The following is a 15,641-nucleotide window of genomic DNA, read 5'->3' as shown; positions in this document are numbered from 1 at the left end:
AGTCCTGGATTGAGAAGGTCGAAGAGGGTCCAAGCGAAAGAGGAGAGGAAAAAATGAAAGGTGTGGAGGACCAGATTGTAGTCTGATGTGAAGTTGGGATAGAGGAACAGTGAGTTGAGTTTTTTTTTTTTTTTTTTTTTTGAACTGTTTGCCTGGGCCCCTAAAGTTCAGTAAAATGGCGGTCTGGAGAGAGTTACTAAAACAGACAGGAGAGAACAAATTTCTGTAAAATTCGAGAAGAATTCAAATTCAGTAGAATAAATTAGAAGAATATATATTGGAGTAGATTCGAATGTGTGCATGTGAGATTATATATATATATATATATATATACACACACACACATATATACATACACACATACATATTCCAATCCACAGTATGGGTAGGTTAATTTTAACATTGAGAGATAGAATATCAAAAACAAAATCCAGAAAATCACATTGTATAGATTATACAATTATAACAACCATTAAGAGTTCTGGCTCCTACAGACCAGTTAGACGCTCCTAATCAACTCGTTAACTGCATTAAAGACAGCTGTCTTAGTCACTTTTATAAGACTCCTGTCCACAGGCTCAATTAATCAGTCAGACTGTAAGCCTCACAACATGGGCAAGACCAAAGAGCTTTCTCAGGATGTCAGAGACAAGATCATAGACCTGCACAAAGCTGGAATTGGCTACAAAACCATAAGATGCTGGGTGAGAAGACAACTGTTGGTGCAATAATAAAAAAAATGGAAAAAATACAAAATGACTGTCAATCGACATCGATCTGGGGAATCATGCAAAATCTCACCTCGTAGGGTATCCTTGATCATGAGGAAGGTGAGAGATCAGACTAAAACTACACGGGGGGGGGGGGAATTTGTTAATCATCTCAAGGCAGCTGGGACCAGTGTCACCAAGAAAACCATTGATAACACATTACACCGTAAAGGTTTAAAATCCTGCAGTGCCCACAAGGTCCCCCTGCTCAAGAAGGCACATATGCAGGCCGGTCTGAAGTTTGCCATTGAAAACCTGGATGATTCTGTGAGTGATTGGGAGAAGGTGCTGTGGTCAGATGAGACAACAATTGAGCTCTTTGACATTAACTCAACTCGCCGTTTTTGGAGGAAGAGAATATATATATTTTTTTTTAAAACTTGGGGTAGATTGTCCACATAAAAGGAAGCTGGAAACTCTGATGAAGCCATGTCTCAATTGATGGGATTTCTCCTGGACAGCATGATACCACTGAATTTCCCTTTACCATGTTTGAATAGAGGTTTAAAAGGCAAACAGTTCGAAAAACCCTTTTAAGACACATCATAAAAGGTAGTAGATACTGTTGAAGGGTAAAATGAAAGTCATCTGTTTGATGACTTTCAACTATTATTTTAATTGTAAAACCAATCAAGTTTTGGTTCTGCAGCCAGGAAACTTTGATAAGTAACCCCTATTATCCTTCAAAGAAACAATGTTTCCCAAGTCCCATATGTAAGGCGCTGGTGAATCTGATTTAAATACATTTGCCCATGGATTAATTGTTTCAAAGCATTTCTCTTAAGCGTCAAGTCTATATTTAATCTAACTGTATAATCCATTATCTTCCTTTTGAGAAAAGATAAAAGACATTCCAATAATTTATTAGATAACAGAACTGTATTAAACTTTGCCTGTGAAGTATTTAAGCATTTATAATTTAACATATGTAAGTGTATTGTTCAGTCACATCTCCAAGGACTCCGATTGGAGGTTTCTGTATGGGAAAGTATGGGACGCTATTCACTATTAGAATGCAGTCTTGTTGCGTGAGCTCATTTAGAGTTCATCTTATAAAAAAAAGACTAAGAACGGTAACCGTCATTTTCCATTATGATCCAGACATCTTTACAAACCAAGAAATAAAACATGCACAAAATTCTCATTAGTGGAAATGATTGGCTGTATACTAGTGCTGCTCTACTGTAACATATGGTATGTACTGTTTTGGTTAGAGCTTTTTCAATTTAGCAGATATACTGTGTGTACTGTACAGGGTCTAGAAAAAGCTCCTGTCCTTAAATGGGTTGTCCGGTACCTTAATACTGATGATCTAGCCTTAGGGAGGTAATCAATACCTAACTGGTAGGGTGCGACACCAGACACCTGCTCCCAATAGTGGACAGATGTGATCAGTTGCGGAGCTGCTGAATAGTTCCGTTAACTGCATAGTGGCCACATACGGGTATTGCACATCCGTCCCAATTTAATTGACTAGGGGTGAATCTTCAGTAGTTCGCTGTGGCCACTGTGCAGTTGACAGAGCTGTGCTGTTCCGCAATTAAGCACATACAGCCGCCATCGACACTAGGGACAGTGGATTGGTGGGGGGACAGGATTCACACTTCTGCCAATCTGGTATAAATGACCTTAGCAACAGATAAGGAAGGATATCAATAGTATGCAAAAAGTGAAAAACTCTGTATGTAGCCCTCTGACACTCTCTGGTCTCCAAGTAGGAATATTTTATTGGGGTGATCTCTTAAGGTGAGATCTTAGTGATTGCCTGCCTCTGACCTGATAAATATGAGCCAAGTGCATGCATAAAAGAAAGACATCAAAAGCAGGGTCAGATGTGCACTCCTCTCAAGGCAAGAGATGGCATAGAACTGAACTTTATTAGTATAAACAAAAGATCATTTAGCAGACAGGAAGAGGGCGTTGCACAGCTTCTCAGCAGCCATTGTATCAGTCTGTGTTAGGTCCCTGCTAGGTCTATTCCATATATGGTCTTCAGTTTATCCACCGCACATTCCAAGGATTCCAGGGCGTAGTTCCAGGATGTAGACGCCATCTTGCCACACCACATGTATTACTAGCTTATGTAAGGTTAATCATTTTCATTAGCCATTTTCTCCTTCACACTTGTACCTTATTTCCACCTGGAGACATTATTAGTCTAGAGACATTTTTAGTACCAATTCATTGCAACAGCACATATTTTTTGCTTCCATATCCAATTCGATAATGCAAAAGAAATGCCAGACCTCATGTGGCTGGAGTGCGTCAGCAGTTCCTGCAAGATGAAGGCATTGAAGCTATGGACTAGGCCGCCCGTTCCCCAGACCTGAATCTGATTGAACACATCTGGGACATCATGTCTCGCACCATCCACCAACGTTACGTTGCAGCACAGACTGTCCAAGAGTTGGCGGATGCTTTAGTCCAGGTCTGGGAGGAGATCCCTCAGGAAACCATCTGCCGCCTCATCAGGAGCATGCCCAGGCATTGTAGAGAGGTCATACAGGCACGTGGAGGCCACACACACTACTGGGCATCATTTCCTTGTCTTGAGGCATTTCCACTGAAGTTGGATCAGCCTGTAACTTCATTTTCCACTTTGATCAGGAGCATCATTCCAACTTGAGACCTCCATGGGATATTAGTTGTGATTTACGTGGACAATTTTTAGGTTTTATTGTTCTCAGCACATTCACTATGTAATGAATAAAGATTTACAACTGGAATATTTCATTCAGTGATATCTAGGATGTGGGATTTTAGTGTTCCCTTTATTATTCTGAGTAGTGTATACTAGAGAGATGGTGAAATACACACACACATATACACACACACACATTATATATATATATATATATATATATATATATATATATATATATATATATATATATATATATACATATGAAACAACTGAAATTATGTCTTATATTCTAGGTTCTTCAAAGTAGTCACCTTGCCAAGAGTGTGCAAAGCAGTCATCAAAGCAAAAGGTGGCTACTTTGAAGAACCTAGAATATGACACATAATTTCAGTTGTTTCACACTTTTTTGTTAAGTATATAATTACACGTGTTAATTCATAGTTTTGATGCCTTCAGTGTGAATGTACAATATTCATAGTCGTGAAAATACAGAAAAATCTTTAAATGAGAAAGTGTGTCCAAACTTTTGGTCTGTACTGTGTATCTCCATTGTTAGTACAGAAACCTATCAGCATGTGTGAGAAGAAACTGGAGTACCCGGAGGACAACATGGAAGGAAATACAAACCTCTCGTAGATGTTGTCGTTGGTCACAATGAAACCCAGGGCTGGATGGAATTGCACTAACCACTGAGCCACATAGCAACAATTCTTCTTGAGAAGCCCTTATAAGAGCTGTAATGACTGCAATATTCATTTATGGACAATATAGAGGGGAACAAAACGTTATCAGTAAGAATCAGATAAAACAAGCAAAAAAAAAATAAACTAGAAAAGAAACAACTTAGGTGTTTAAATGACATTTACTGGTTTACTTTACATGCCAGGTGTAGCTATGAACGATCTGAGTATTAGTATTCACCACACTGATTATATGAAATGTTTTTGAAAAATAAATTGTGTCTTTATGCTGTCAGTTATAGTAATAATGAAGTTATAAAATCTCATCTCCAAACTGGGCTGATCCATGCATAATTAGCACTAACTATCTGTAATCTAGTCAGAGTTCATCTGTGAGTCCATAAAACCATATGTGCGCTTGGCTTGTGCCGCTGCCATGGTCAGGGCGTTTATCAGCTGTCAATGGAAAGTCAAATAACTTTCACAAATGTGGAATAAATTAGCATGAAGCCGAACGCTTCGGTACTGTATTATCTCGTTAAAACAATTAAATCCCAAAGTGGGAGAAGTTTAATAAAATTATGTTTTGCAGAAAATTAATGACATGTTGATTTACTTAAAGAAACAATCAAGCAAAATTGATAAATGTTATTGTGCCTAGCGTAGGTTCAAAAACAGAATCCTCGCGTCAAGCATTGCTCCCTCAGGGATGTGAATGCCTGCTTGTTGTATGATTAGGGGTCCAGTGGGTGGTCCTATGTCATTCACAGCCTTATAGTTATAGTATATTATAATTTATCCTGAATGCATTTGCATTATAATGAGTAGAGGAGAAAAATAGTAAACTTTGCAGCATATTGTGCCAGAATCCATCTAATTTTGAGTTGTCTGAGCTACTGGGTGGAGACTAGCTGCTATGATGTCTCCTATACATAGCACACATGCAGACATGAGGGATTTTTGTTCTACAGTATCCATGTGAAACATAGATGCAAGCAGTATTGAGGAAGTAATACAGCGGTATTGAGTATTGTTCATGTGAAATATGCTAAAACACATACGGTACTAGGAAAACTACCTGTCATTCACTGCTCCTCCTCTTTCTATAGACTTTAATAAGACCTGTAGTCTGATATTTCAGTGAGATGGCAATTTGTCTTGCCCTAAGCCATTGCTCTGGGTACAATAATGAGCACAGTGTGTAAGTGGCTCATATGTTTCCAGGAAGAATAATTCCTTTTTAAGACGTATTATGAAGTTTCTTATATTTTCTTGTACTTTGGATTTCTTCAAGATTGTTAAAAGAACAGTGACCATGTATAGCTCTAAAGTATTTGCCTTCCAACCTAAGACATTCACGATAAAGCAAATCCTTCTTATTTCTCCAAACAGGAAGTTATCACTGTCCACCATGCTACACGTACAGGACAGTGGAGCTGCAGTCCAGTCATGGTCATTTTACCTACTAACCTCACTACTCCTGTGTCCTCCAGAGAATCAATGCAGATCATACAGTCCTAATAGGCCTATTATAGCTAGCAAGTTCCTTCTACAGGCACAGGGACAAATTGTAATTCCTTCTATGTAATACACACACACATATATATATTTCAAAAATTGTAGAAGAAAAAGATGTGGCACTCACCAAATCGTGTTGTTAAAAGTCCCTTTATTCTCCCACTTAATGGGGTGAGGACATTATTTCAGGCAGCTGGTGTATATGAGGGTGCATCTTTTTCTTCTACAATTACCAGAAGAGGTATTTGCCTGCAGGATTCGATGTTTACGGCCCATCAGTTACCGCTATACCTAGTGCCGTTCTACTTTTTCTTTCCTGGACAATTTATCTACATGTTTGTGAACTGTGCACAGTCTTTCTCTTGGCGTTTATTTAAAATAATGATGGAAACAAGTGATGAAGTCATGGCAAGCCTGACCCCTCAGGTGAAGGATAATAAGGGCTTGATGGCAAATTCCCTGCACCCTCATATACACCAGCCGCCCTTGAAGTAATGTCCTCACCCCATTAAGTGGGAGAATAAAAGGACTTTTAACAACACGATTTGGTGAGTGCCACATCATTTTCTTCTACAATTTTTGTCATAGATTGCTTTATTGTTGAGCACCACAACGTGAAATGATACCACCACCGTTAAATGGTCAGAAGAGGTATTTGCCTGCATGATTCGATGTTCACGGTCCATCAGTTACCGCTATACCTAGTGCCGTTCTACTTTTTCTTTCCTGGACAATATATATATATTTACCTACAGTTAGGTGCAGAAATATTTGCACAGTGACAAGTTTTGTTAGTTTAGCCGTTTACCAAAACATATTCAAGATACAATTATATAATCAATATGGGCTTAAAGTGCAGAGACTCAGCTTTTGAGGGTATTCACATCCTAATTGGATTAAGGGTTTAGGAATTACAGCTCTTATATATGTAGCTGACTTTTTTAAAGGGACCAAAGGAAATTGAACAATCATCTCAAAAGCTCTTTAATGGGCTGCATGAGCTGCTCCCTAATTTATCCATCATCAATTAAAGAGTCTGGAGCTGATTCTGAGTGTGGCATTTGCATTTGGAAGCTGTTGCTGTGAACCCACAACATGTGGTCAAGGGGTGAGCTCTCTGTGGAAGAGACTATGGTTAGGCTGAAAAAAAAAGAAAGAATCCATTAGTGAGATAGCAAACATGTTAGGAGTAGCCAAATCAACAATTTGGTACATTATGCAAAAAAAAAAAAAAACGCACTAGTGTGCTTGGGATCTCAAAAAGGCCTGGAAGTTCATGGAAGATGACAACAGTGGTGAATGATTGCAGAAAACTTTCCATAGTGTAGAAAAACCCCTTCACAACATCCACCCAAATATATAACACTACCCAGGAAGTAGATGTTTTAGCATCCAAGTCTACCATAAAGAGAAGACGGAAGGTTCACCACAATGTATAAACCATTAATAAGCCTTAAAAATAGAAAGGCTAGATTAGACTTTACCAAAAAAACATCTAAAGAAGCCAGCCAAGTTCTGGAAAGGAATTATTTGAACAGATGAAACTAAGAACAACCCGTACCAGAATGATGGGAAGATGAAAATTTGGAGAAGGCTTGGCTATGGTTCATAATGAAAAGCACACCACATCCTCTGTAAAACATGGTGGAGGCAGTGTGATGGCATGGGCATGCATGGCTTCTAAGAGCCCTGGGTCACTAGTGTTTATTGAAAATAACCGCAAACAAGCAACTGAAGTCAGCTACAGTAAAGGTCTGGCAAAGCGTTACAGAGGAGGAAACCCAGCGGTTTGGTTACGTCCATGGCTTGCAGACTTCAGGCAGTCATTACAAAAGAATTAAAAATAAACATTTTATTTATGGTTAAGTTAATTTGTCCATTTACTTTAAGCCCCTGAAATGAGGAGGTTTTGTAGAAAAGTTGGTTGCAATTCCTAAACATTTCATAGGATATTTTTGTTCAATCCCTTCAATTAAAACTAAAAGTCTCCACTTCAATTGCATCTCAGCTGTTTCATTTTAAATTAAAAAAAAGGACTGCAGAGCTGAAATCAGAAAAATTCAGTCACTGTCCAAATATTACAGGACCTAACTGTATATATCTACCCAACTACATATTCATCTGTTATCTAATGGATATTTATCTGATATCTATATTAGCATTGAGGAAGTAATGCAACTCTCCTTTTACTATGCCATTTATTGAACTTAGTGGGGTTGTAGCCTGAAAGTATATTAAGATAATAATGTAAGCAGTATACAGCAATTACCCACTGAAGTGCATATCCTAAGAGGTTTTTAAGTGAAGGTATTCCTATTAATATCATAGGACACTGCGGTTGTGACAAATTCTAAAGATGACAAATAATGTCGGCTACATTAATGTCTGTTGTGCACATTAGGCTTTCTTGCTCATGATATATAGAATTTTTGTTGAGTGGTCCTGCTGACTACTAGAACTACATATTACTACAGTACATAAGAGAAAATTGCTTCATATCAGCGACTATTGTTTCCATTCTTGTAATTATTGGATATTACAGCTATAACTGGGTTATACAACTGTACAACACAATATAAGGAGCTATGGTTACTGCTCGATCTAATGTACTTCATGTGTTGCTGAAGGTTTCAGCTTAGTTGCCTATTATGCAATCTTGGAATCATTTAGCGTATACAGAAAACATATTTGAGACTAAACAAGAAACAGCAATCTCATGTTCGAGCGCTGTGGAAATTAATGGCGCTATATAAGCAAGTGGAAAAAAAACAGAACCAGGTGTTTTCTATCTCACGGGATTCTAGTAAAAGAGTAAAACTAGAATGTGTTCAATAGCAGCGAGGATCGCTTGTAAATGTTATTTCTGAGCACTAAAATACAACTAGATGAAGCTGACTACACCACAGGCGAGCTTACGCGTCCTCACTCTTCGCACACCTCCTTATAGCTCTTGGCTTTCTCGGATGGTCCCACAGAGACTGAATGGAGCTGCTGTGTTGAGCACCTTTACACTCAGGAGATCAATGGGGGTTCCAGCAGTCAATTCCCCAATCGATCTAGAAGTGATCACCTGCTCTGTGGATAGGAGTAACCAGTTAACATAAAATGTCTTTACAATTCTAATTTGTACATAGCATTTAAAAAAAAGGAAAAGAAAACAACAACAGTTTTTGTGTTAAATCTGTCAAATATAAATTGTGAACAAATAAAGAGTGACAAGGATTTGATCCTGCAAATTTAATTAAAGGTAATCAAATATATAAACATTAGATTTATGTGCATAGTTGATATTATTACATAAAAAGTACAAATATAGAGAAGACCATCCTTATTAAGGCATCCCATCATCTACAACTAGTGGATGGGACCACCTTCACACAAGTAATTTCAGAGATGTGTTAACATAGAAAACATTCTTGCTTATTGGAATGGTGTGGCCCATTTAGACGAGTGAATTACACAAGATGGCAGTCTTGACTCAATGTAGATGAGATAGACCTTAACCGGAACCTTTCACTAGGCTTTCCCAATATAAACTACAGATGCCACCTTAATGCCTCTTTTACAGTCTAGCAAGTTGTATAAGTTCCACATGCCCTCTGCATAACCAAAAAAACCAAAACACCTTTTACAGTGTGGTCTGTTCAGATAGGCAACACAAGTCTTACCTTGGAGCCTCTTATCTCCTCGCAATCATCGTCCCCCTCCCCTGCTTCATGTCCTACGTCATCACACAGTGTCCCCAATCACGCTCCTGCGCACGCGTATTTCACTCTATAATGGACATGCGCCAAGAAACTCTTAAGAGTGCTGTTGACTCGGAGGTATAGCTGGTGCATGAGCAGTACAGTACTTTGCTCTGCCCTCAGCATGGCGAAGAATGCCTACACAGAAGCACGATTGGGGGACATTGTGTAGATGACATAGGACGCGTCATCCACATGAAGCAGGGCATTCAAGAATGCCGATTGCGATGAAGCTCTAGATCAAGACCAGTGAGGTCCACTGCACCGTATGGGAGGAGAATAAAAGGTATTTTTTAGGCTATGCAGAGGGGTTTGAGGACTTATACACAGTTTGCTAGAACGTTGTAAAAGTGGCTTTAACGATGGTGATCATAGTTTATGTTGGGAAAACCTGCCGACAGGTTCCTTTAACTAGACATGGTGTACAAATAAATGGTCACAGTGCTGTGGCATTCTAGATACAACGCAAAATAATGTTATCAGAAAAAGAAAAACAAAGTGTTATATAGTCAGTGAAAACAGATTGACAAAATGTATATTAGTATTCTCCATATAAACAATTATACTTTTTTGCATATATAATGAAGGAAACGGCATCATACTATTTACAGTAAATTATTACAAACCTGTATCTTTACAAATGCGCTCACTGGCTTGCTCACATGCCATAAATACTACACATCTAAAAAAGTAATTGCACTGCAATTAAATGAAGCGTATCCAAGTATTATAAACTAGAAACATACAAATATCATGTACATGTCATCAGTGCATAATTTGCTAATGTTTGAGGTAACATCAGAAGCAAAATCATTGTCCTCACATAGCCTCTAAAAAGGATGAAAATCGATGAATAGCAGATATGTGCCCATGATAATACGAAAACAAAAAGGTCAGAATCAAATTCAAGTGCTGTGGAGTTTACTTGGTTGTGGGATTAGTGTAACTACAGGGAAAACATGCAAGGTGCATAGAATAACATCTATATATTAGGAGAATTTTAAAGAGTAACTAAACTTTTGCAAACATTTTTTAGCCCTTTAATTTACTGTGGATTGGTTGCTGTCCGGGCATTGAGACACCCACCAATTGCTTCAAAGACATTGAAGAAGTGCACAGATCAGAAGGCAGGAGTGGACAAACCATTAGTGCAATCTGTGGAGCCACAAGGGTGCCCAAGAGAAAAGGAGGTCCCCTACCACCTCCAAAGCCATAAGCAGCCTCTATCACAGACAACACTCAGTATGAGTTATTGGACTCTAAAGCGCCCATATACCATTCCAGCACTTGGGCCTTTCCTGTGTGTCCACATTGGCAGGAGTGCACAAGAATGGAGTATGGATTCAATAAAAAATGTACAGATTTAATAAAAGGTATGCACATTTCTATTGAATACCTCTGGTTAACTGCTTTTTTCTCCTGTGCTTCACACTTCTCAATGGTCTTTCCAGTGATCGGTAAAGGTCTCTGGATCCAGACCCCCAACCTATCCTGAAGAAAATTACAGGCCCCCCAAAAATAAGTTAAACATTTTTTTTTAAGAGTTTAGTTTGGTGGGGTGGACCAGGTCCCGAGACCCTAACCTGTAGGGAACTAAAAAGCCAACAAAATATGTTTTTGGAAAAATTCACAATGAAATGGAGGAAAGGTGTCAGAGTGACTGTGCTGCAGGAGAGGAAGATCCAGACACCGAGGTATGAATAAGTAGTTTTATTACACGTCAGGCTCGGTATGAGCTCTTTTTCAAATAAAAGCTACACAATGTGGATGTATAGATTATACGTTTGAAAAAATGGCTCATTCCAAACCTGAAACGTGTAATAAAACTACTTCTCAACTGCCCCGGAGTCTGGATTCTTTCTGTCCTGCAGCAACGTGGTCACTAACGCCTTTCCTCCATTTTATTGTCCATTTTAGGCAGAAGATGATGATCTTTTTCTGCTGGTGGACTGCAGGGACTGATTAACTTAAAAAAAAACATATTGCAGTTGTAACACACACATCAGGTGAGCAACATCCCCACCTTGCATATCATACTACCCTATGGGCGCTTGTCTCTCCTTTTCTTTTTGTAAAAATTCAGTTTTTATTTCATAGATTTTTTTTTCACTTTTGGGTTAACAAAAATCATGCCACCCTACTACAGCTTTGACTAACTATCAGTCCACTTGTGTTTGTTTTTCTTTAAAAAAAACCAAAAACATTTTCTTAGGTAAAAGGCCCTGGAAGAGTTATATTTTCAATGTAAGGGAATTGTCTTGATTTCAAAAATATTTTAGTGTGTGTAAAGTGATAAAGAAAACTTTCTAAAATTACCTGAATTAAGAATGATAGATGCACAGTTCTCCAAACATCAGTGCAGGCCAAGGATCCGGAAGATCCACTTACTGTTTTGGCTTCAACACAGAAGCTTCCTCCTTCACTCAGCAGAAGAGGAGGCTGGATTAGGAAATGAAATGAGCCAAACAGACGGTGATTGTCACATCACCGACACTGGAAAGTGGAGGAAATGCTTTCCTCTGCAAAAACAATGCTGTAAGCGGAAGGACCCCCTGATACCTTAAGATTGGGGAAGCTTTTTTAAAGTCTAAGGTTCATCTTTTATTCTCACGCCACACACATTAAAACAGGACTATCTTAATAGGTGATACTCTATTTGGGATGGGAGCTTAGAAGCCATTAACTGAGGGCCATTTCAACCACTTGCGGAGCACTCTTGGGGCATAGTTATTAAAAACTGATTATATCTTGTTAAAACCAGTGCTATATAGGCAACATTATCACCCAAAATTGTGACATTGGGTAGCATGTTGGAATTTAACTGCTGTTACCAACGGTAAATTTGGGTGGAAAAAAAGTGAGTGGCATGTGACATCTAACTATTTCCTATGAGGAAAACATTCTGAATGTCCTCGCTCTAGTCAAAAATATGGAAAATCCTGTCCAAGTAAGTCCAGCCTACAAATTTCAGGCAAATGACAGAACTTATGTATATAACTTAGGTGGAGGTTTAGAAAAATTTACAATTTTGTGCATATTACTAACATGGGAAGCTCTTAGATTTAACCAAAATGTGATGGTTAAATTGTAAAGACTAAGTGACAACCAGTATGACCACCATTACTTTATTGGAAGGAGTAGACCCTGATCACAGTGCGCTTGTACCGTCCGACTATAACTGCCAAATTCAGATGTAACCCCTGATGGAGCCGTAGAGTGTCACAACACAAATGGGAGTACAAATGTAATGTATTTCTGGGGGCGTTTATCTTTTCACATGGGCACAAAAACAAAGTACATATTTACCATTTCACAGCTTAGTGTACAACAGTGATAGGATATTGATTTTGAACGTAGATTTGGTTTATATATCACCCAATGCCTTAGTGTCTTCACGTTATCTGGATGTGCTTGGATACCATTAGCTATTACAAAGCTTCCTCTACATACTGTACGCTCACTTTCATTAATTATGTGTAGTTAAAACAATCTTTAGTGCTTTGTTAATTAGAGATTTGCTGAGGATTTTATGACGCTGTAGATCATTATATAAACAGATCTATATATACATCAATGGCATAAATTCTTGGATTAGAACATTGTATTGCTAAATCAGCCTACATACTCCAAAATTGGCCCGTAATGTAAGGCTAACAAACTGAAGGTATTTATATATTTGGCTATATGTTAATATTATACATTCTCTACATTTTTTTTTTTTTAGAGGAGCAGCTTTCTAGTCAAAGCTTTGTTAACCTAGCCATAGACCAAAAAACATTTTGCCAATGTGAATTATCAGGGAGATCTCTCCCTTTCCTCAAACGAAAACGCGGCCATGAAGACTCACTATATTAGATTGGACAAAAATAATTTGGCTTAAATTTACATAGTTAAGAAAAACACCGCTCCACCAGAACACATGGCAAAGTGGTCAAGCTGCTTGAAATAGAGGCAACTAGACTACTTGACTGTCACCATGCATACTGTAGAACTGTCAGTGTGTATATTGGCTATTAGCAATATCAAATTAATATTTTTTCAGCTACAGCATTAATAATTAATCTTATGTAATAATGACATGCTTCAAGCAACCTTAAACTTAATTCTAACTATCCAAACCATCCAAAGAATGGGGCTCCGAAATGCGTCATTGGAATAAAGTGGTGGCTGTCCATGCTCCATTCATTGCGTATGTTCCTGGCCATCTCCGGCAATACTATAGAGCATTAATGGAGTAGTAGCATGCATGAAGGCCACTGTTCTACTTCAGAGTCCCACTCTTAGGATCGGTGGGGGTCTCAACAATCATTTGGATAAGTGTTAACTTTAAATGTTGGGAATACCCCCTTTGGTTAGTCATAGACAATGACTAACTGCTGTACAACAGATCTTGCTACTGTAAACTAACCTCTAATTTATCCGAGTTTTCTCAAGGTTTTGAGACTATGTGCCCCTAGTAAAACAAACTTTTTAAAATAATGACTTCTAAATACTCTTTCTTTTCTCTTCCACTGCTACTCATCATCGATCCCTGCACATTTGGAGTTAGTGAGGTACAATGACTGCTGTAGGGGCAATAAGAATAAATTAAAGGGGGCCGAAGTTAGAATAAAAAAAATATATGTTTTACTATTTGAGACACATGCCAAGCTTCAAAATCTTAGGTGAAACCCTTCTTGCACAATTTTTGGCTGAGAATGCATTTAGAAGCCAATGGAGGCAGGAGAGTTCTTGCACAACTATTGAGATGGAAAATGTAACATTACACATCACATCATTTCAAGGAATTTATTATTTGGGACAATGAACCAACGCAGGCAGTCTTTATAGAATGTGCAGGTTTGATGTTCCAAAGGTTCTTTCATGTATAAAATGTAAGATGTTCATTTTATTGACTAGTCACTAGTGATGAGCGAATGTGCTCGGATAAGGTCTTATTAGAGCATGCTCGACTGTTAACCGAGTGTCTTCAGTGTGCTCCAAAAATATGTTCGAGTTCCCATAGCTGCATGTCTCGTGGTTATTAAACAGCCACAACACACTCACAGATTGCCTAACAGGCAATCCTTGCATGTGTTGCAGGTGTCTAACAACCGCGAGACATGCAGCTACGAGAACTCATATTTTTTTTTGAGTATGCCAAAGACACTCTGCTAACATCCTCTGATAAAACGTTATCCGAGCACATTCGCTAATCACTACTAGTCACCTTATAGATGCCCTTATGTATGGAAATTATTTCTGTGATGGTTTCTGTGCTTTATCTGTGGGATACCATCAGATGTGCAGTAGGAATGTCCTCCTAAAAAGAAAGGAACTCTGCTTCCATCATTCATGGAATAAGCCTCAATTAATAAAGAAACTTGGTTCAGTACATAAAACGGCGTGAGACATCTTATCTGTTGAAAAACATCTTCCAAACCAGAAAGGCAGACGATCTGTTGAGTTCCTTTGGATCGGCCTGATGTCATTCCTGGCTACAGACATCTGCACTGATATCATTCACTGTGCCACAATACATTGTGCCATAAAGTGTGTTCTTCAGGTGAAACAAAGAAATGACATGGAAGTGCAGCGTGTTTATCTTAGAGACATGTCGTCATTGTTGCTTTCCTTAGACACGATATATAGAAAGGCACACTTGTTTCCATTCTTAGCCAGTACCATGGCTGCTGTAGTCAAAAACTCCTTTCTTAAAGAAAGGTGAGAATTCGCAAATTGTATGTTTGGAGAGGGTCAGGCTGACCTTATCGATATGCAGAGGCGATGTTGGAGACTTCAGCATCACAGAGAAAAAGTTTCGGAGGTATTTCTAAAAAGGGACAAAAACAGCCATTATGTTAAAAACTGAAATTAAATTTACAACTGAATTACTTCTATTTTTGAGAAAAAGAAATTTGGAACCTGCCTGAGCTAACAGTTGTTTTGTGCCAAAGAGGTGTCTCAAAACATATGGCAAACACTGGCCTTCAAACTTTCGTTTTACAAGGTACCTTGGCATTGAAATATTTCTGGCTGGAAGATGTACTCTCGGGTCCATTAGGAATGTATTTATTGAAATTTTAATAGATTTTTAAGGGTCAAGAACATGCTGTAGATGAATATCTCATAATGATGGATCAGTAAAATCAGCACATTGTAGCTGGCACTCTCATTTAGTAATTTATCCTGAATGTTTCTTAAAGGTAAATCATACGCAGTAAAATTCTCTCCCAGTGTATAGCATGAACGTGGGACAAGGATAAAAATTGGCAAACTTAGTCTTCTGTTTAATTTAAACCCC

At 38.3% G+C, this 15,641-nt stretch overlaps 1 protein-coding gene across 2 annotated transcripts in view; it reads right to left on the bottom strand.

Moving 5' to 3' along the window:
- Positions 1–13,080: 13,080 nt before the first annotated feature.
- Positions 13,081–15,641, bottom strand: part of KIF16B (kinesin family member 16B) — a 376,655-nt gene continuing 374,094 nt past the window's right edge. For both annotated transcript variants that reach the window (XM_077282562.1, XM_077282563.1), the window contains one exon: positions 13,081–15,170. In XM_077282562.1, the coding sequence (XP_077138677.1) occupies positions 15,012–15,170 (159 nt within the window). In that variant the 3' untranslated portion in view covers positions 13,081–15,011. The remainder of the gene's footprint in view (positions 15,171–15,641) is intronic.

Source organism: Ranitomeya variabilis, chromosome 2 (assembly GCF_051348905.1).
Source record: "Ranitomeya variabilis isolate aRanVar5 chromosome 2, aRanVar5.hap1, whole genome shotgun sequence".
In the NCBI taxonomy this organism is placed as follows: Eukaryota; Metazoa; Chordata; class Amphibia; order Anura; family Dendrobatidae; genus Ranitomeya; species Ranitomeya variabilis.
Note: the sequence above shows the minus strand (reverse complement) of the source record. Positions and strands in the feature narration are given on the sequence as shown.